The sequence below is a fragment of the Carcharhinus amblyrhynchos genome, chromosome 8 (assembly GCF_965287045.1).
Source record: "Carcharhinus amblyrhynchos chromosome 8, sCarAmb.v2.hapA, whole genome shotgun sequence".
NCBI lineage: Eukaryota > Metazoa > Chordata > Chondrichthyes > Carcharhiniformes > Carcharhinidae > Carcharhinus > Carcharhinus amblyrhynchos.
In genome coordinates this window covers 15,788,732-15,809,787 of record NC_137331.1, presented here as the reverse complement: position 1 = coordinate 15,809,787, position 21,056 = coordinate 15,788,732, and the positions used below count along the sequence as shown (strand labels likewise).

General features: G+C 47.1%; 1 protein-coding gene across 1 annotated transcript in view; it reads right to left on the bottom strand.

Annotated features, from left to right (window-relative positions):
• LOC145346928 (regulator of G-protein signaling 22-like) overlaps positions 1-21,056 on the bottom strand; it is a 208,311-nt gene that overhangs the window by 54,298 nt on the left and 132,957 nt on the right. The window contains 1 exon segment of the mRNA XM_080194805.1: positions 11,128-11,303. Within this exon segment, the coding sequence (XP_080050931.1) occupies positions 11,128-11,303 (176 nt within the window).

Here is a 21,056-nt window from a genome sequence, read left to right as displayed (position 1 = left end):
ATATTCTTGCAACTCGGCCAACGTTGTCAATCTAATACACTGTAGGGAAGGATGTCCCGAAGCATGATACACTGGGGAGACCATGCAGACGCTACGACAATGGATGAATGAACATCGTTCAACAATCACCAGGCAATCACCCTTCCTGTTGGTGAACACTTCAGTGGTCACAGGCATTTGGCCTCTGCCCTTTGAGTAAGCGTTCTCCAAGGCAGCCTTCACAACACACGACAGCGCAGAGTCGCTGAGCAGAGACTGATAGCCAAGTTCCACACACATGAGGACGGCCTCAACAGGGATCTTGGGTTCATGTCGCACTATCTGTAACCCCTGTGACTTGCCCAGGTTTGCAAAACCTCACTTAGTGTACTGTCTGGAGACAATACACATCTCTTTAACCTGGGCTTAATGTTCCTTCCACTCACATTGTCTGCATCTTTAAGACTTGAATAGCAGGTTAGTTGTAGACTCACATTCTAATCAGTAATCTGTAAACTGTCTTGCTTTATATACTCTGTCTGAAGCCAGAACTCTCCATTCACCTGACGAAGGGACAAACCATGAAAGCTTGTGTGTTTACTATCAAATAAATTGGTTGGACTTTAACCTGGTGTTGTGAGACTTCTTACTGTGTTTACCCCAGCCCAACACCGGCACCTCCACACCAAAGAAGCTAAACAGAATGCCTCAATGACTGTCACCCGATGGCTGTGCCATCCATCATTTTTGAGTGCTTCGAAAGATTAGTCATGGCATGAATCAATTCCAGCCTCCCAGATTGCCTATCACCGCAACAGGTCCACAGCAGATACCATCTCTCTGGCCCTACATTCAACCCTCAAATAACTGGACAACAAAGACACTTATGGCAGACTCTGATTTATTGACTACTGCTCAGCCTTCAACACCATTATTCCTCATCTCCAAACTCCCATGGCCTAGGGCTCACCTCCTCCCTCTGCAACTGGATCTGAGACTTCCTAGCCCACAGACCTCAATATAAGGATAGGCAACAACACCTCCTCCACGATCATCTTCACACCGGTGCATCACAAGGCTGTGTCCTCAATCCTATACTATATTCCTTATACTCCAATGACTGTGCGGCCAAATTCCCCTCCAACTCAATTTTCAGGTTTGCCCGATGACACCACCGTAGTGTATCGGATCTCAAACAATGATGAGACGGAAAGAGATACAGAATTTGGTGAACTGGTGCGACGACAATAATCTCGTCCCTCAATGTCAGTAAAATGGAGGTAGCCATCGACTTCAGGAAGCGTAGTGAAGGACATGCCCCTGTCTACACCAATGGGGATGAAGTGGAAATGGTTGAGTGTTTCAAGTCTCCAGGTGTCCAGATCATCAACAACTTGTCCTAATTTCACCCCTCCCTGCCCCCATGCTGAAGCTATAGATAAGAAAGCCCATCATTGCCTTTATTTTCTCAGGAGGCTAAGGGAATTTGGCATATCCGCTACATCTCTCACCAGTTTTTACAGATGTACCGTGGAAAGTTTTCTTTCTGATTGGATCATAGTTTGGTATGGTTCCTGTTGTGTCCAAGACCTCAAGCTTTGTCTGAATTGCACACAAGAAACAATACTTTACACTGTATGTTATGCATGTGATAATAAATCAAATTAAGTTAAAGAAGTCTTGGATAACATGGTTGTGAATTTAGTTAGAAGGGAAAAAGAAGCATATGCAAAGGTTAGGAAGCTAAAAGCAGACAAGGCCCATGAGGAATATAATGAAAGCAGGAAAGAACTCGAGCAGGGAATTCAGAGAGCAAGGAGGGCCATGAAATGACCTTGGCAGCTCCAGTTAAGAGAATTCCAAAGCATTTTATATATAAAACTAGGGGGAGGGTAGGTCCACTCAAGAGTAAAGGAGGGTACTTCTGCTTGGAGGCAGAGGATGTGGGCAAGATCTGAAATGAGTACTTTGCAAAGTATTCATGGAGGAGAAGAACATGAAGAATAATTAAATTAGTTTGGAACATACTAATATGCTGGGGCATTTTGAAGTCTAAAAAGAAGTGGTATGAATCTCTTGAAGAGCAGGACCTGATGGCTCTACCCCAGGTTATTAAGACAGGCAAGAGAGGAGATTGCTGGGGCCCTTAAAAGATCTTTGTATCCTTGCTAGCTACTGGAGAGATCCCAGAGGACTGATGAGTAGCTAATGTTGTCCCTCTGTTCAAGAAAGGAGAAAGGGATAATCCAGGATATTAAAGATCGGTGAGACTCACACATCAGAGGTTGAGAAGTTATTGGAGAGGATTTTTAAGGATAAGATTTATGTATATTTGGAAAAGCATGCTCTTTTGTATAGGGCAAGTCATATCTTACAAACATGATTGATTTTTTTCTATCTACCCTACACATCTTGAGACATTAAGTGACAATTTAGCATGGCCAATCCATCTAACTTGCACAAGTTTGGAGCGTGGGAAGAGATCAAAGCACTCCTGGAGGAAACCCATGCAGACATGGGGAGAATGTGAAAACTTTGCACATATAGTGACCTGAGGCTGGAATCGAACCTGGTTCTCTGGCACTGTGAAGCAGCAGTGCTAACGATTGTGCCACTGTGCTGCCCTAAGGGGATGCACTTAAGGTGCGGGGGGAAAGTTCAAAAGAAATATGAGTCTTTTATTCAGAGTGGCAGGTGTCTGGTAGATGGTGCCAGGGGTGGAGGTGCGGGCAGATACGATAGGGCTGTTTAAGGGGCTTTTAGATAAGCACATAAATATGCAAGGAATAGAGGGAGATGGACCAAGGGCAGGCGGAAGGGATTAGTTTTATTTGGCGTCATGTTCAGCGTAACATTGTAGACCGAAGGACCAGTTTCTGAACACATGATAACTCTGTAGCCCAATAAGAGTATGTCACCTTTCACAGTCAGTTGCACTCTCTGGCTTCAGTGTGTGCGTGGTACACCCTGTAACAGCCTTTTCATTTGCCCCGTTAGTAATAGGTGTTTCAATTTCACAAGGACAATGTTTTCTTACAGCCACAACCAAGCATTATTTGCTGCCACTGGGAAAGTTTCCAAAATGTTCATCGTCATCCCCGTTTCTTCCCTTGCTGATACCACCGGTGGGGTATGTGCTAACGGTAGCTGACTCAAGGCATCTGTGTTGGTTGCTCAGCTTCCTGAATGGTGTTCCAATCGATAATTGTAGGCAGCCCATAATAAAGCCTATTGCTGCCCTATCATATTAGTATGCTCCAAACTAATCAGACTGTCCTTCATGTTCCTGTCCTTCGTCAATACCTATGCAAAGTATTCATTCAGGATCTTGCCCACATGCTCAGCCTCCAGTCTTCCGGGACCTCTTCAGTAGCTAGAGAGGATATAAAGAACTTTGTCAGGGTCCCAGCAATCTGCTCTCTTGCCTCTCTTAATAACCTAGGGTAGATCCCAGCAGGTCTTGAGGACTTAACTAACCTAATGCTCTTTAAGAGACTCAACACTACATCTTTCTATGGGTGGCACCGCCTTGTCCTCCTTTAGCAGCCCTAGTAATGGCTTGTGGTCCATGATAATGATGAATTTTCTCTCATAGAAGTACTGGATGAAATTTACCCTAGGATTCTCTGGGAGGCTAGGGAGGAGATTGCAGAGCCTCTTCATGTTGTCATTGGCTACAGGTATAGTGCCGGAAGACTGGAGGATAGCAAATGTTGTCCCCTTGTTCAAGAAGGGGATTAGAGGCCATCCTGAGAATTATAGACCGGTGAGCCTTACTTCTGTTGTGGGCAAAGTTTTGGAAAGAATTATAGGGGATAGGATTTATAGTCATCAAGAGAGAAATAAATTGATTAGGGATAGTCAACACGGTTTTGTGAAGGGTAGGTCGTGCCTCACAAACCTTATCCAGTTTTTTGAAAAGGTGTCCAAAGAGGTGGATAAGGGTAAGGCAGTTGACGTGGAGTATATGGATTTTAGCAAAGCATTTGATAAGGTTCCCCATGGTAGGCTATTGCAGAAAATGCAGATGCATGGGATTGAGGGTGATTTAGCAGTTTGGATCAGGCATTGGCTAGCTGATAGAAGACAGAGGGAAATATTCAACCTGGAGGTACAAGTGGTGTACTTCATGGATCTGTTTTGGGGCCACTGCTGTTTGTCACTTTTATAAATGACCTAGATGAGGGTGTAGAAGGGTGGGTTAGTAAATTTGCTGACGACACCAAAGTTGGAGGAGTTGTAGACAGTGAGGATGAATGTTACAGTTTGCAGAGGAACATTGATAAGCTGCAGAGCTGGGCCGAGAGGTGGCAAATGGAGTTTAATGTGGAAAAGTGTGAGGTGATTCACTTTGGTAAGAGTAACAGGAGTACAGAATATAGGGCTAATGGAAGGACTCTTGGTAGTGTTGACGAGCAGAGAGATCTCGGGATACATGTGCATAGCTCCCTGAAAGTTGGCACCCGGGTTGATAAGGTTGTTAAGAAGGCGTACGGTGTGTCAGCTTATATTGGTGGAGGGATTGAATTTCAGAGCTGTGAGGTCACGTTACAACTGTACAAAACTCTGGTGCGGCCGCACTTGGAGTATTGCATACAGTTCTGGTCGCCACATTATAAGAAGGATGTGGAGGCATTGGAAAGGGTGCAGAGGACGTTTACCAGGATGTTGCTGGTACGGTGGGAAGGTCTTATGAGGAAAGGTTGAGGGACTTGAGGTTATTGTCATTAGAGAGAAGGTTACGAGGTAACCTAATTGAGGCATACAAGATGATTAAAGGATTGGATTGGGTGGACAGTGAGAGCCTTTTTCCTCAGATGGTGATGGCTAACACAAGGGGACATAGCTTTAAATTAAGGGGTGGTAGTTATAGGACGGATGTCAGAGGTAAGTTCTTTACTCAGAGGGTAGTAAGGTCGTGGAATGCCCTGCCTGCAGCAGTTGTGGACTCGCCAACTTTAAGGGCATTCAAATGGTCAGTGGATAGGCATATGGATAACATTGGAATAGTTTAGGTTAGAGGGTCATTAGATTGGTTCCACTGGTTGGCGCAACATCGAGGGCCGAAGGGCCTGTACTGTGCTGTAATGTTCTATGTTCTATGTTGGGAAACCAACTTAGTACTTCCTCAAGGTTTTCTAGATTTTTTTTTCATTTTTCCTGTTATGAGGACATCATCCAAATAAGTAGCCATCTGTGATAAACCTTATAAAATGCTTCCATTTTTAACTGGAAAAATGTTCAGCCTGATGATAACCCAAATGGCAATCTAGTGCACCAGTAAATGCCTTTATGAGCATTCTTGTCTAACTGTAATTGTAAGTATGCGTGATTCATATCAAGTTTTGAAAATGAGATAATACATTTATTATTTTGCATATAAAGCCTCGATCTAAGGGATCAGAGATTTTTCCAGTTGAGAGGAATGGTTCACCATTTGTTTAAAATCCCTGTGTGGGTGGGCTGATCCATCTGGCTTAAAACTTGGTATGACCAGTGCTGCCCATTTCGCAAATTGGACTGGTTTGATAATCCCTTCACACTCCAGTCTCCAGATTTCATTTTCAACTTTTTACCATTTGGCAAATGGTACTGGATGGGCCTTGAAAAATGGAGGAATCACTGCCTAGTCAACATGTAAGGTCACCTTGGCTCCTGTGATAGTCCCCAGACTTTCCTGGAAAACTTTGGGGTATTTTCTGGCTCATTTGTTTTACTTTTGAGCTTCTGGGGATTCCCTTGAATGTTTGCATAAGGTGTGCATGTTACTGATGTTTTTCTCTTTTAATCCACAGGTGATTCGGTCCACCTTATTGTCCAACGAGGGGCATACACACGATGGGTCGTGTGAGGGCTGCTGTTGGATGTTTCTAGAGTAGCCTAGTGCTTCATGTCGTTAGTGTACGCTTAAACTGGACCAGCTGATGGGCAATACGACAGCTCTGTGACTATCACTGTTTGCTGTGCAGATACATGGATTTGGGCCAGTATCTGTGGGAGTTTGCGCATTCTTGCCATGCTTGTGTGGGTTTTCTCCGGGTGCTCTGGTTTCCTCCCACACCCGAAAGATGTGCTCTTTGGCTGATTGGTGTAACAAATTGTCCTAAATTAGTCTCCCCTCAATCTGGTTTCCAATGTGGAATGCCATAAGCGTAGACAAGGGTCATGGGTGGAAGAGGGAACTCACAATGTTAAAATGGCGGCACAGGCTTGTTGGGCTGAAGGGCCTGTTTCCCATGCTGTGTTGTTCTTTGTTCTTTGTTTTTGTACTTAAGCAGGACTTCACGAAGATGGTCATTCTCCAGCTGAAAAACGTTGAACCAATCTAGGTGGATCTCTCGCAACCAATATCGCCCCATTAGGTTTGGGTCCAAACCCTCCACTACAAACATTGGTAACTGAACTAGTTGCCTTTTATAAGAGACAGACAGAGAGGTTGTAAATAAGCAAAGTTTTCTCTGAATAGGTTTTCAGTCTTGCTGAGAGGAGGACCTTCTGATGAAGGGTCATTGAGGCCTGAAATGTTGGCTCTATTCTCTCTCCACAGATGTTGCCAGGCCTGCTAAGTTTTTCCAGCATTTTCTGTTTTAGTGACGAGCAGGGATCTGTGCTAGGACCCCAACTGTTCACCTTACATATTAGTGATTTGGAAGAGGGAATTAAATGTATTATCTCCAAATTTGCAGATGATATGAAGTTGGATGGAAGGGCGAACTGTGAGAAGGATGCAGAGATGCTTCACTATAATTATGACAAGCTGAATGAGTAGGCATATGCATAGCGGATGCAGTATAATATGGATAAATGTGAGGTTATCCACTTCAATAGCAATAATAAGAGGGCAGATTATTATTTGAATGGATGTATGTTGAGAGAGGTGAACACTCAGTGAGATCTCGGTGTCCTTGTGCATCAGTCACTGAAATTAAGCTGGCAGGTACAGCATGCAGTAACAAAGGTAAATGCTATTTCAAAGAGAGTGATATTTTATTCAAAGAGAGTAGGAATAGGGATATTTTATTGCAATTCTACAGGGCATTGATGAGGCCACACCTGGAATATTTTTTGGTGTCCTTATCTGCGGTAGGATGTCCTTGATACAAAGGGGGTGCAGCAAAGGTTTACCAGGCTGATTCCTGGAATGGCAAGTCTGTCAAGTGAGGAGAGGCTAAGTCAGATAGGATTGTATTCATTGGAGTTTAAGTGAGTGAGAGGGGATCTCATAGGAACTTATAAAATTCCTACAGGATTAGACAGGGTAGGTTCAGAAAGAATGTTGCTGATGATGATGGAGCATAGAGCCAGGGGTCATAATTTGAGGATAAGGGGTAATTTTTTTAGGACTGAGACGAGGAGAAATTTGGTTAATAGTGAGGCTTGTGTTGTGAAGTTGAGCTTGTAAAGATATCAAAGAATGTTTATAAAGATGTAAAAAAATTGTAAAAACTGCTGGAGAGAAAAAGCAGTGTGTAGTCCCTTTAAAAAGGTGGCACGGTAGCACAGTGGTTAGCACTGCTGCTTCACAGCTGCAGGGGCTCGATTCCCAGCTCGGGTCACTGTCTGTGTGGAGTTTGCACATTCTTCTCGTGTCTGTGTTGGTTTCCTCCGGGTGCTCCGATTTCCTCCCACAGTCCAAAGATGTGCGGGTTAGGTTGATTGGCCGTGCTAAGAAATTGCCCCTTAGTGTCCAGGGATGCGTAAGTGAGAGGGATTAGTGGGTATAATATGTAGGGATATGGGGGTAGGGCCTGGGTGGGATTGTGTTTGGTGCAGACTCGATGGGCCGAAGGGCCTCTTTCTGCACTGTAGGGTTCTATGATTCTATGAAAAAGCTGTTTTGTGTTCAATGCTGAAATGTTTAAAATGCAGATATAGAGTACCCAAATAGCAACATTTGTTTCACACTAAAAGCATGAAGGTTGCCTTCGTAACTGGCTCTGCATTTGTGTTAGCCTCTGAGTTTAAAGACACTCAGCTAACAGCCTATGAATTTAAAGAAAACCCTCAACTATTAAGACCTATCAAATTTGAATTTACAATTGTTGTCAATCTCAAGCCAAATGTTAATAGGTCAAAAAGACTATAAAAGAGGAATGCAACTGCCTTGAAGGGAGTTGAACCAGAAATTCCACCAAGAATTGAGCCAGAAGTTTAACCAGAAGTAGAGCCAGACCACCTGAAGCAGTTGAAGGCAGTTAAAGATAGTGAGAATAGCTGGAACTCTAATTCTTAACTTTGCCAGTCTCAGATAGGTTTTAAAAATAACGTACCCTCTAACCAGTGAAACTAATAATTCCAGCAGCGCTTACGGACAGCGAACAATTATAGAAAGCTTCCAAATTCCATCAAGTTTGGTTGAATCATTTCTTTGAGAGTTACTAGGATTCCGTTATTTCTGCTTTTGAGTGATGAATGTTCCTTGTGTTATCTGAACCGCATTTCAGGCAAACTGTACCTGAGTTAATGTATTACTTGTTTAGTTAAAATTCCTGATTAATTAAATAAAATACCTTGTTAATTCTTCACTTAAAACAAGTGTGAGGCCTTTATGTTAAATAATCTCTAAATGTTAATTAAGACATATAACATCTTCCCAAATAATTAAACAGATTATGATGTGAGGTATTGGGGATTAACGTTGTATTGTTAGGCCCCAAGAAGATACAGACAGAATGGTCAAATGGGCAGATAAGTGGCAGATGGAATTTAAATATGAAAAGTGTGAAGTGATACATTTTGGAAGGAGTAATTTGACAAGGAAATACTCAATGAATGGCAAAACTCTAAGAGGTTCTGTGGAACAAAGGAACCTTGGTGTGTTTGTCCACAGAACTTGAAGACGGAAGGCATGTTAGTAGGGTGGCGAAAAAGGAATATGAGACACTTGCCTTTAAGAATAAAGGCATAGATTATAAAAGCTGGGAGGTCATGATGGAGTTGCATAGAACTTTGGTGAGTTCTGGTTACCACATTATAGGAAGGATGTGATTGCACTTGAGGGGGTGCAGAGGTGAATCACCAAGATGCTGCCTGGGATGGAACATTTAAGTTACAAAGAGAAGTTGGGTAGGCTTGAGTTGTTTTTGTTGGAGCAGAGAAGACTGCAGAGCAACCTGATCAAGGTATACAAGATTGAGGGAAATGGACAGATTGGATAAGCATCAGCTGTTCCCCTTGGTTGAAGGGTCAATGTTAAGAAGGGGAGGGTAATCTTCTCTGAGGAAATAACACACAACAACTCAAAGATAATTACCTCCCTTTCATACTAGAAAGAGAATGTAACAAATGGTACAGTCTGCCTACAGCAATTTTTAGTGGTTAAATCAAAAAAAACTAACCTTGATTCTCTTTAAAAGAAACAAGTAACACTTTATTTTATCTAACTAACAGTAAACAGGTAAATTAAACTATTGACAAAATGAAAAAAGTAGTACAGTAGGGATGTCAGAAGTTGCAGCGTAACATAGACAGGATGCAGACTGGGCGGAGAAGTGGCAGATGGACTTCAACACAGATAAATGTGTAGTGGTCCATTTTGGCAGGTCCAATGGGATAAAAGAGTACAATATCAAGGGTAGGACTCTTAGCAGTGTTGAGTAGCAGAAGGACCTTGGGGTCCGGGTCCATAGGACTCTTAAATCGGCCTCGCAGGTGGAGGATGTGGTCAAGAAGGCGTGTGGTGTGCTTCATTAATCGAGGGATTGAGTTTAGGAGTTGGGAGGTAATGCTGCAACTTTATAAGACCCTTGTCAGACCTCACTTGGAGTACTGTGTGTAGTTCTGGTCGCCTCACTACAGGAAGGATGTGGAAGCTATTGAGAGGGTGCAGAGGAGATTTACAAGGATGTTGCCTGGATTGGGAGGCATGCCTTATGAAGATAGGTTGAGGAAGCTAGGTCTCTTCTCCCTGGAGAGACGAAGGTTGAGAGGCGACCTGATAGTGGTTTATAAAATGTTGAGAGGTATAGATAGGGTGGATTCTCATAGAACTTTGGTGAGTTCCCAGGGCTGAAATGGTCACTATGAGAGGACACAGGTTTAAGGTGCTGGGGAGTAGGTACAGAGGAGATGTCATGGCTAAGTTTTTCACTCACAGAGTGAGTGGAATCGGCTGCCGTCGGTGGTGGTGGAGGCGAACTCACTGGGGTCTTTTAAAAGACTTCTGGATGAGTATATGGGATTTGATGGGATTGAGAGTTACAGATAGTTCTATGGCTTGGGAGGTATGGATATGATTGGCGCAACTTGTGGGCCGAAGGGCCTGTTTGTGCTGTAGTGTTCTATGTTCTATGTTGTATTCTAGTGGAATGCTGTTTAGTTAATTACAATTCCCACTTATTAACAAATAAAAAAATAGAATATTTTATAATCACTCTCAAAAATGCAGTCAGCTTTGTCTTCTTTCTTTGCTTCTGTGCTTCCATTGGTCTGTGATGAAATAAGACTTTCTCTCATGACATAAAATGTGGCTTTTACATTGTTACGACAGCTGCTGTCTATGCCTCTGTCTCTTGTTGTTAGCTGTGTCAGGCTGCTGGCAGGTGATCTTTCTGGCTTCTGGCAGTTTTCTGGAGTTGGGAGTGGTTTTATACTCCCTATGACATATGAAAAACTCCAAATAGGATTGGTTTAAAGATTATCAAAACATCAATATTCAAAGCTGACAGACTGATGTGATACAGATGAGTACAAATGATGTGATACAAATGCTCTTCTCTCCGACAGGATTTCTGTATATCTCTCCCCTCCATCCACCTTCACAGCTTTCCATTTCTCTCACTGTTGGATGGTTATGATGCATCTTTCATTCCCTTCCCCTGCAATATAAATATCTCCCAATTTCTAAGTCTTTTAGCTTTTACAAAAGGTCATCTGGACTCGAAATGTCAACTTTTTTCTCTCCTTACAGATGCTGCCAGAAGGGGGGCATCGGCAGGACCATAAGATCGTACTGGCATGATCGACCGAAAAGTCTTGCCTCTTAAGTCTCTTTCTCTCAACAGAAGCTCCCTGACTGGCTGAGTATTTCCCACATTTTTTGGTTTTATTTCAGATTTCCGGCATCAGCAATATTTTGCTTCTGTATCAGTTGTGTCTCTTGTGGTTAATTTCACTGAATGTTATTAACAAATGGTTCATAGCACTTACCCTGCTAAATTTTCTTTAAGGAATAACTGGAATTTCTCAAGTTCAATGCGATTATGAAAAAGCGCATTCAATGTGTAATTATAGAATTCTTCAGGAACCTTCTGCCAGTAGTCTGGGCCCCTGGCATCCTCTGGAATATGTACTAGACTGACTGAATGGGCAGGAAGAGGAAATTCCTAAAAGAAAATGGTTAAAAAAAGTGACATTATTAGTAACAATTGACCAGTATAGCTTCAATAACTACAGGTAGTCAGTATTAGTATTGCAAATTCCAGGCATGGGTGTGACAAATTAACAACTTGTTACTGTGAATTTCGTTCTCTCCATTTGTTGTATCTTTACTCCAGGAATTTATGTTTAAATAAAGCTTGATTCTACAATCTACTCTCTGCACTAGAAGTATAATCATTGTACACCTCTAAAATATTCTTGACTTCCAAAGCCATTACATAGAATACGCTACATATTAAAGATCTCAATCATGTCAACCCATAGCATCTTTTTTCAAAAAGAGACCTAACTTCTTCATTTTGTTCTGATAAGTAGGTCACGGTCCTGAAACATTGGTTTCAATTGGATTTGATTGGATTGCATTGGATCTTCTGGCCCTGACTGCCATAGAAATCATCTGTTCCCGCCAAATCAATGGAGCTTTGGCTGGCCCAATGCAGATTGCAATGGAACTGGAAAATCTCAGCCGTTAATTGTGTTCCTCTCTTCAGATGCAGTCATAACCTGCTGAATAGCAAGGTGAATCAGAGTGCAGATTCAAACAGTGAGGAGAGCCAGGAATTTAGAGCAAAAAGAGCAAGTAGAGCCGACATTGCAGATTGAAACAGCGAGGAGAGTTGGGAGTTCAGATTCAAACAGTGAGGAGAGCTAGGAGTGCAGATTTAACACAGTGAGGAGAGTTCGGAATTCAGATTTAAAATAGTGAGGTGAGCAGAAGTGCAGATTTCAACAGCTAGAAAATCCAGTCGTGCAGATTAATACAACTGGGAGAGCCAAGTGTTCAGATCCAAACAGCAAGGAGAGCGGGCATGTAGATTTATAACAGCAAGGAGAGAGGGAGTTCAGATATAAAACAGCAAGGAAAACAGGAGCTCATGATTCAAACAGTGAGGAGATCCAGGAGCACAGATTTAAAACAGCAAGGAGAGCCGGAACCTTGGGAATGGTCCAAAAAATTAAGCAAACTCAAATTAACCCAGGGACAACTTAAAAGGGGCAGCTCCCAAAAGGAGGGGAACCGCACTAAACAAGAGACAAAGCATAATGGAAACATTAAATTAAAATGTGATTAAAGGAGTCAATAATACACCACTGTCCCTGCGGTGCCTAGCAGGTACGGAAGGCATTAACTGTGCCCTCGGACACTGCATGCTCACCAGGGACACCAGGTCGTGAATATAACTGTGATTGAGGGATAGACAGTCAGACTGGATGATCCACTGCCTGGACCTGTAGATGGCATGCTTTGCCAGGCCCAGGAGCAGGTTCATGAGGAAGTCCTCCTCCTCCTCCTCCTCCTCCTCCCTTCCTCAGCACCAGATGCCCATAGATCAGGAGTGTGGGGCTGAAGTGCAAAAACATCAGCAGAAAGTTTTTGAGAAAATTGAAAAGAGAGTACAGTCTATAACATTTAACATAGAGGTGATCCACAGATTCCACAAGGTTGCAGAAAGGGCAGGTCACTTGGGAGTCCATGAACCACCTTCATCTTTTGTTGTACGGACTGCTGTATTCACCATTCTCCACCTCAGGTACCCAAGATAGTGGGGAAGATCCCTTCGTAGAGGGACATCCACTGGGGGAACTCCACCACTTGGTGGCAACAAGGCCTGCCAAGGTATGTCTGGGCGACAGGTGAGGAAGTGGTAGCAGAAGGTGTGCAGCAGCAGCCTGTACAGGAAACACCTCCATGAGGTGGCTCAAACTGAGGTGCCTGACCTGGGAAGGTAGGGTCTAGGCTTGGGGCCAATGTGAAATTCCATCCAAGCAGGGATTGGGTAGGATCCCACTGCATAGTTGTGCCCCCTTGAGACCATGTGTGCCCTTGGGTCCAAGTACAACCGTTCTAAGGTCTTGGATGGCTTTGGCCACATGCCCATCGTTGTGCTGTCTGCGAGCTTGTGGGGGTTCATCCAGCCCACTCCTCCACCACCCAGCACATTCTCGATCCTGTTCACCCTGGCATCCACAGCCTTCCTCTCTGCCAGTGACTGGAAGTTGGTACGGGTGGAGCAGCAGATGCCTGAGCAGCAGCTCTTGCACGATAGCTGCTATCCCTGACAGGGGTGAGCTGCCACATAAGGGAAACAGGTTCCAGACTTTGAGAAGTCCTGTAAAAGGTGAGCAATGCCTGCAAGGAGTTCCGAAGAACCTCCAGACATACGTACAGGAGCTGCACATCATAATTCAGGCTGTGCATCTGGCGGAAGAAACACGTCGCCAGGACACACCATTCTGGAGGAGGCTTGATGTGAAAGTATGTCAGTAAGGTCGGGAGGCGGAAGGACGTCTCCTGGATGCTAAGGCACACCAGCGCCTGGCCTCAGCAGGAGATGCAGAACCTCAAACAGGGACCCAAAGCAGTCTGTAAGTTAAATGCAGCTAACACACACATCAAATGGAAGTGACATAGCAACACGGAGAGGAATTCAACACAGCTCTTGCATCGATCAGGGATCAAACGAAGGCCATCCGCATGGCAGGCAAGAAGTCTACCACTAAGCCACCAATACAGCTCTTCAAACAATCAGGAGTTCGGGAATTAAGATTCAAACAGCAAGGAGAGTTGGAGCTCAGATTAAAAACACAGAGGAAAGGCGAGAGTTCATAATTTAAACAGCGAGGACAGCCGGGAGTGCAGATTTAAACAGCGAGGAGAGGCGGGAGTGCAGATTTAAACAGCGAGGAGAGGCGGGAGTGAAGATTTAAACAGTGAGGAGAGGCGGGAGTGCAGATTTAAACAGCGAGGAGAGGTGGGAGTGCAGATTTAAACAGCGAGGAGAGGCGAGAGTGCAGATTTAAACAGCGAGGAGAGGCGGGAGTGCAGATTTAAACAGTGAGGAGAGGCGGGAGTGCAGATTTAAACAGCGAGGAGAGGTGGGAGTGCAGATTTAAACAGCGAGGAGAGGAGGGAGTGCAGATTTAAACAGTGAGAAGAGGCGGGAGTGCAGATTTAAACAGCGAGGAGAGGCGGGAGTGCAGATTTAAACAGTGAGAAGAGGCGGGAGTGCAGATTTAAACAGCGAGGAGAGGCGGGAGTGCAGATTTAAACAGTGAGAAGAGGCGGGAGTGCAGATTTAAACAGTGAGGAGAGGCGGGAGTGCAGATTTAAACAGCGAGGAGAGGTGGGAGTGCTGATTTAAACAGCGAGGAGAGGTGGGAGTGCAGATTTAAACAGCGAGGAGAGGCGGGAGTGCTGATTTAAACAGCGAGGAGAGGCGGGAGTGCAGATTTAAACAGTGAGGAGAGGCGGGAGTGCTGATTTAAACAGCGAGGAGAGGCGGGAGTGCTGATTTAAACAGTGAGGAGAGGTGGGAGTGCTGATTTAAACAGCGAGGAGAGGCGGGAGTGCTGATTTAAACAGTGAGGAGAGGCGGGAGTGCAGATTTAAACAGTGAGGAGAGGCGGGAGTGCAGATTTAAACAGTGAGGAGAGGCGGGAGTGCAGATTTAAACAGCGAGGAGGGGCGGGAGTGCAGATTTAAACAGCGAGGAGAGGCGGGAGTGCTGATTTAAACAGTGAGGAGAGGCGGGGGTGCTGATTTAAACAGTGAGGAGAGGCGGGAGTGCAGATTTAAACAGCGAGGAGAGGCGGGAGTGCAGATTTAAACAGCGAGGAGAGGAGGGAGTGCTGATTTAAACAGCGAGGAGAGGCGGGAGTGCTGATTTAAACAGCGAGGAGAGGCGGGAGTGCTTATTTAAACAGCGAGGAGAGGCGGGAGTGCTGATTTAAACAGCGAGGAGAGGCGGGAGTGCAGATTTAAACAGCGAGGAGAGGCCCGAGTGCGGATTTAAACAGCGAGGAGAGGCGGGAGTGCTCATTTAAACAGCGAGGAGAGGCGGGAGTGCAGATTTAAACAGCGAGGAGAGGCGGGAGTGCAGATTTAAACAGCGAGGAGAGGAGGGAGTGCTGATTTAAACAGCGAGGAGAGGCGGGAGTGCTGATTTAAACAGCGAGGAGAGGCGGGAGTGCTTATTTAAACAGCGAGGAGAGGCGGGAGTGCTGATTTAAACAGCGAGGAGAGGCGGGAGTGCAGATTTAAACAGCGAGGAGAGGCCCGAGTGCGGATTTAAACAGCGAGGAGAGGCGGGAGTGCTCATTTAAACAGCGAGGAGAGGCGGGAGTGCAGATTTAAACAGCGAGGAGAGGCGGGAGTGCAGATTTAAACAGCGAGGAGAGGCGGGAGTGTGGATTTAAACAGCGAGGAGAGGCGGGAGTGAAGATTTAACCAGCGAGGAGAGGCGGGAGTGCTGATTTAAACAGCGAGGAGAGGCGGGAGTGTGGATTTAAACAGCGAGGAGAGGCGGGAGTGTGGATTTAAACAGCGAGGAGAGGCGGGAGTGTGGATTTAAACAGCGAGGAGAGGCGGGAGTGCAGATTTAAACAGCGAGGAGAGGCCCGAGTGCGGATTTAAACAGCGAGGAGAGGCGGGAGTGTGGATTTAAACAGCGAGGAGAGGCGGGAGTGCAGATTTAAACAGCGAGGAGAGGCGGGAGTGCGGATTTAAACAGCGAGGAGAGGCGGGAGTGCGGATTTAAACAGCGAGGAGAGGCGGGAGTGTGGATTTAAACAGCGAGGAGAGGCGGGAGTGTGGATTTAAACAGCGAGGAGAGGCGGGAGTGCTGATTTAAACAGCGAGGAGAGGCGGGAGTGTGGATTTAAACAGCGAGGAGAGGCGGGAGTGTGGACTTAAACAGCGAGGAGAGGCGGGAGTGTGGATTTAAACAGCGAGGAGAGGCGGGAGTGCAGATTTAAACAGCGAGGAGAGGCGGGAGTGTGGACTTAAACAGCGAGGAGAGGCGGGAGTGCGGATTTAAACAGCGAGGAGAGGCGGGAGTGTGGATTTAAACAGCGAGGAGAGGCGGGAGTGCGGATTTAAACAGCGAGGAGAGGCGGGAGTGCGGATTTAAACAGCGAGGAGAGGCGGGAGTGTGGATTTAAACAGCGAGGAGAGGCGGGAGTGTGGATTTAAACAGCGAGGAGAGGCGGGAGTGCAGATTTAAACAGCGAGGAGAGGCGGGAGTGTGGACTTAAACAGCGAGGAGAGGCGGGAGTGCGGATTTAAACAGCGAGGAGAGGCGGGAGTGTGGATTTAAACAGCGAGGAGAGGCGGGAGTGTGGATTTAAACAGCGAGGAGAGGCGGGAGTGTGGACTTAAACAGCGAGGAGAGGCGGGAGTGCGGATTTAAACAGCGAGGAGAGGCGGGAGTGTGGATTTAAACAGCGAGGAGAGGCGGGAGTGCAGATTTAAACAGTGAGGAGAGGCGGGAGTGCTGATTAAAACAGCGAGGAGAGGCGAGGGTGCAGATTTAAACAGTGAGGAGAGGCGGAAGTGCTGATTTAAACAGCGAGGAGAGGCGGGAGTGCTGATTTAAACAGTGAGGAGAGGCGGGAGTGCAGATTTAAACAGTGAGGAGAGGCGGGAGTGCAGATTTAAACAGCGAGGAGAGGCGGGAGTGTGGATTTAAACAGCGAGGAGAGGCGGGAGTGCTGATTTAAACAGCGAGGAGAGGCGGGAGTGCTGATTTAAACAGTGAGGAGAGGCGGGAGTGCGGATTTAAACAGCGAGGAGAGGCGGGAGCGCAGATTTAAACAGCGAGGAGAGGCGGGAGTGAAGATTTAAACAGCGAGGTGAGGCGGGAGCGCAGATTTAAACAGTGAGGAGAGGCGGGAGTGCTGATTTAAACAGTGAGGAGAGGCGGGAGTGCAGATTTAAACAGTGAGGAGAGGCAGGAGTGCTGATTTAAACAGCGAGGAGAGGTGGGAGTGCAGATTTAAACAGCGAGGAGAGGCGGGAGTGCAGATTTAAACAGCGAGGAGAGGCAGGAGTGCAGATTTAAACAGCGAGGAGAGGCGGGAGTGCTGATTTAAACAGTGAGGAGAGGCGGGAGTGAAGATTTAAACAGCGAGGAGAGGCGGGAGTGAAGATTTAAACAGCGAGGAGAGGCGGGAGTGCAGATTTAAACAGCGAGGAGAGGCAGGAGTGCAGATTTAAACAGCGAGGAGAGGCGGGAGTGCTGATTTAAACAGTGAGGAGAGGCGGGAGTGAAGATTTAAACAGCGAGGAGAGGCGGGAGTGTGGATTTAAACAGCGAGGAGAGGCGGGAGTGTGGATTTAAACAGCGAGGAGAGGCGGGAGTGCGGATTTAAACAGTGAGGAGAGGCGGGAGTGAAGATTTAAACAGCGAGGAGAGGCGGGAGTGCTGATTTAAACAGCGAGGAGAGGCAGGAGTCTGGATTTAAACAGCGAGGAGAGGCGGGAGTGCGGATTTAAACAGTGAGGAGAGGCGGGAGTGAAGATTTAAACAGTGAGGAGAGGTGGGAGTGCAGATTTAAACAGTGAGGAGAGGCGGGAGTGCTGATTTAAACAGCGAGGAGAGGCGGGAGTGAAGATTTAAACAGCGAGGAGAGGCGGGAGTGAAGATTTAAACAGCGAGGAGAGGCGGGAGTGAAGATTTAAACAGCGAGGAGAGGCGGGAGTGAAGATTTAAACAGCGAGGAGAGGCGGGAGTGAAGATTTAAACAGCGAGGAGAGGCGGGAGTGAAGATTTAAACAGTGAGGAGAGGTGGGAGTGCTGATTTAAACAGTGAGGAGAGGTGGGAGTGCAGATTTAAACAGTGAGGAGAGGCGGGAGTGAAGATTTAAACAGTGAGGAGAGGCGGGAGTGAAGATTTAAACAGCGAGGAGAGGCGGGAGTGAAGATTTAAACAGCGAGGAGAGGCGGGAGTGCTGATTTAAACAGTGAGGAGAGGCGGGAGTGAAGATTTAAACAGCGAGGAGAGGCGGGAGTGAAGATTTAAACAGCGAGGAGAGGCGGGAGTGAAGATTTAAACAGCGATGAGAGGCGGGAGTGAAGATTTAAACAGCGAGGAGAGGCGGGAGTGCAGATTTAAACAGTGAGGAGAGGCGGGAGTGCTGATTTAAACAGTGAGGAGAGGCGGGAGTGCTGATTTAAACAGTCAGGAGAGGCGGGAGTGCTGATTTAAACAGTGAGGAGAGGCGGGAGTGCTGATTTAAACAGTGAGGAGAGGCGGGAGTGCAGATTTAAACAGCGAGGAGAGGCGGGAGTGAAGATTTAAACAGCGAGGAGAGGCGGGAGTGAAGATTTAAACAGCGAGGAGAGGCGGGAGTGAAGATTTAAACAGCGAGGAGAGGCGGGAGTGAAGATTTAAACAGCGAGGAGAGGCGGGAGTGCTGATTTAAACAGTGAGGAGAGGCGGGAGTGCAGATTTAAACAGTGAGGAGAGGCGGGAGTGAAGATTTAAACAGCGAGGAGAGGCGGGAGTGCTGATTTAAACAGTGAGGAGAGGCGGGAGTGCGGATTAAAACAGCGAGGAGAGGCGGGAGTGCGGATTTAAATAGCGAGGAGAGGCGGGAGTGCCGATTTAAACAGTGAGGAGAGGCGGGAGTGCTGATTTAAACAGTCAGGAGAGGCGGGAGTGCTGATTTAAACAGCGAGGAGAGGCGGGAGTGCTGATTTAAACAGTGAGGAGAGGCGGGAGTGCAGATTTAAACAGCGAGGAGAGGCGGGAGTGCAGATTTAAACAGCGAGGAGAGGCGGGAGTGCGGATTTAAATAGCGAGGAGAGGCGGGAGTGCCGATTTAAACAGTGAGGAGAGGCGGGAGTGCAGATTTAAACAGTGAGGAGAGGCGGGAGTGCAGATTTAAACAGCGAGGAGAGGCGGGAGTGCGGATTTAACCAGCGAGGAGAGGCGGGAATGCAGATTTAAACAGTGAGGGGAGGCGGGAGTGCAGATTTAAACAGCGAGGAGAGGCGGGAGTGCCGATTTAAACAGCGAGGAGAGGCGGGAGTGCAGATTTAAACAGCGAGGAGAGGCGGGAGTGCAGATTTAAACAGCGAGGAGAGGCGGGAGTGCAGATTTAAACAGTGAGGAGAGGCGGGAGTGCGGATTTAACCAGCGAGGAGAGGCGGGAATGCAGATTTAAACAGTGAGGGGAGGCGGGAGTGCAGATTTAAACAGTGAGGAGAGGCGGGAGTGCAGATTTAAACAGCGAGGAGAGGCGGGAGTGCGGATTTAAACAGTGAGGAGAGGCGGGAGTGCAGATTTAAACAGCGAGGAGAGGCGGGAGTGCAGATTTAAACAGCGAGGAGAGGCGGGAGTGCGGATTTAAACAGCGAGGAGAGGCGAGAGTGCGGATTTAAACAGCGAGGAGAGGCGGGAGTGCTGATTTAAAAAGCGAGGAGAGGCGGGAGTGAAGATTTAAACAGCGAGGAGAGGCGGGAGTGCAGATTTAAACAGTGAGGAGAGGGGGGAGTGCGGATTTAAACAGCGAGGAGAGGCGGGAGTGCGGATTTAAACAGCGAGGAGAGGCGGGAGTGCTTATTTAAACAGAGAGGAGAGGCGGGAGTGCAGATTTAAACAGTGAGGAGAGGCGGGAGTGCGGATTTAAACAGCGAGGAGAGGCGGGAGTGCAGATTTAAACAGCGAGGAGAGGCAGGAGTGCAGATTTAAACAGCGAGGAGAGGCGGGAGTGCGGATTTAAACAGCGAGGAGAGGCGGGAGTGCGGATTAAAACAGCGAGGAGAGGCGGGAGTGCTGATTTAAACAGTGAGGAGAGGCGGGAGTGCGGATTTAAACAGCGAGGAGAGGCGGGAGTGCGGATTTAAACAGCGAGGAGAGGCGGGAGTGCTGATTTGAACAGTGAGGAGAGGCGGGAGTGCGGATTTAAACAGCGAGGAGAGGCGGGAGTGCGGATTTAAACAGCGAGGAGAGGCGGGAGTGCGGATTTAAACAGCGAGGAGAGGCGGGAGTGAAGATTTAAACAGCGAGGAGAGGCGGGAGTGAAGATTTAAACAGCGAGGAGAGGCGGGAGTGCTGATTTAAACAGCGAGGAGAGGCGGGAGTGTGGATTTAAACAGTGAGGAGAGGCGGGAGTGTGGATTTAAACAGTGAGGAGAGGCGGGAGTGCAGATTTAACCAGCGAGGAGAGGCGGGAGTGCAGATTTAACCAGCGAGGAGAGGCGGGAGTGCAGATTTAACCAGCGAGGAGAGGCGGGAGTGCAGATTTAAACAGCGAGGAGAGGCGGGAGTGCTGATTTAAACAGCGAGGAGAGGCGGGAGTGTGGATTTAAACAGTGAGGAGAGGCGGGAGTGCAGATTTAAACAGCGAGGAGAGGCGGGAGTGCAGATTTAAACAGCGAGGAGAGGCGGGAGTGCTGATTTAAACAGCGAGGAGAGGCGGGAGTGTGGATTTAAACAGTGAGGAGAGGCGGGAGTGTGGATTTAAACAGTGAGGAGAGGCGGGAGTGCAGATTTAACCAGCGAGGAGAGGCGGGAGTGCAGATTTAACCAGCGAGGAGAGGCGGGAGTGCTGATTTAAACAGCGAGGAGAGGCGGTAGTGCAGATTTAACCAGCGAGGAGAGGCGGGAGTGCTGATTTAAACAGCGAGGAGAGGCGGGAGTGCTGATTTAAACAGCGAGGAGAGGCGGGAGTGCAGATTTAAACAGCGAGGAGAGGCGGGAGTGCTGATTTAAACAGCGAGGAGAGGCGGGAATGCAGATTTAACCAGCGAGGAGAGGCGGGAGTGCTGATTTAAACAGCGAGGAGAGGCGGGAGTGCAGATTTAAACAGCGAGGAGAGGCGGGAGTGCTGATTTAAACAGCGAGGAGAGGCGGGAGTGCTGATTTAAACAGTGAGGAGAGGCGGAAGTGCTGATTTAAACAGCGAGGAGAGG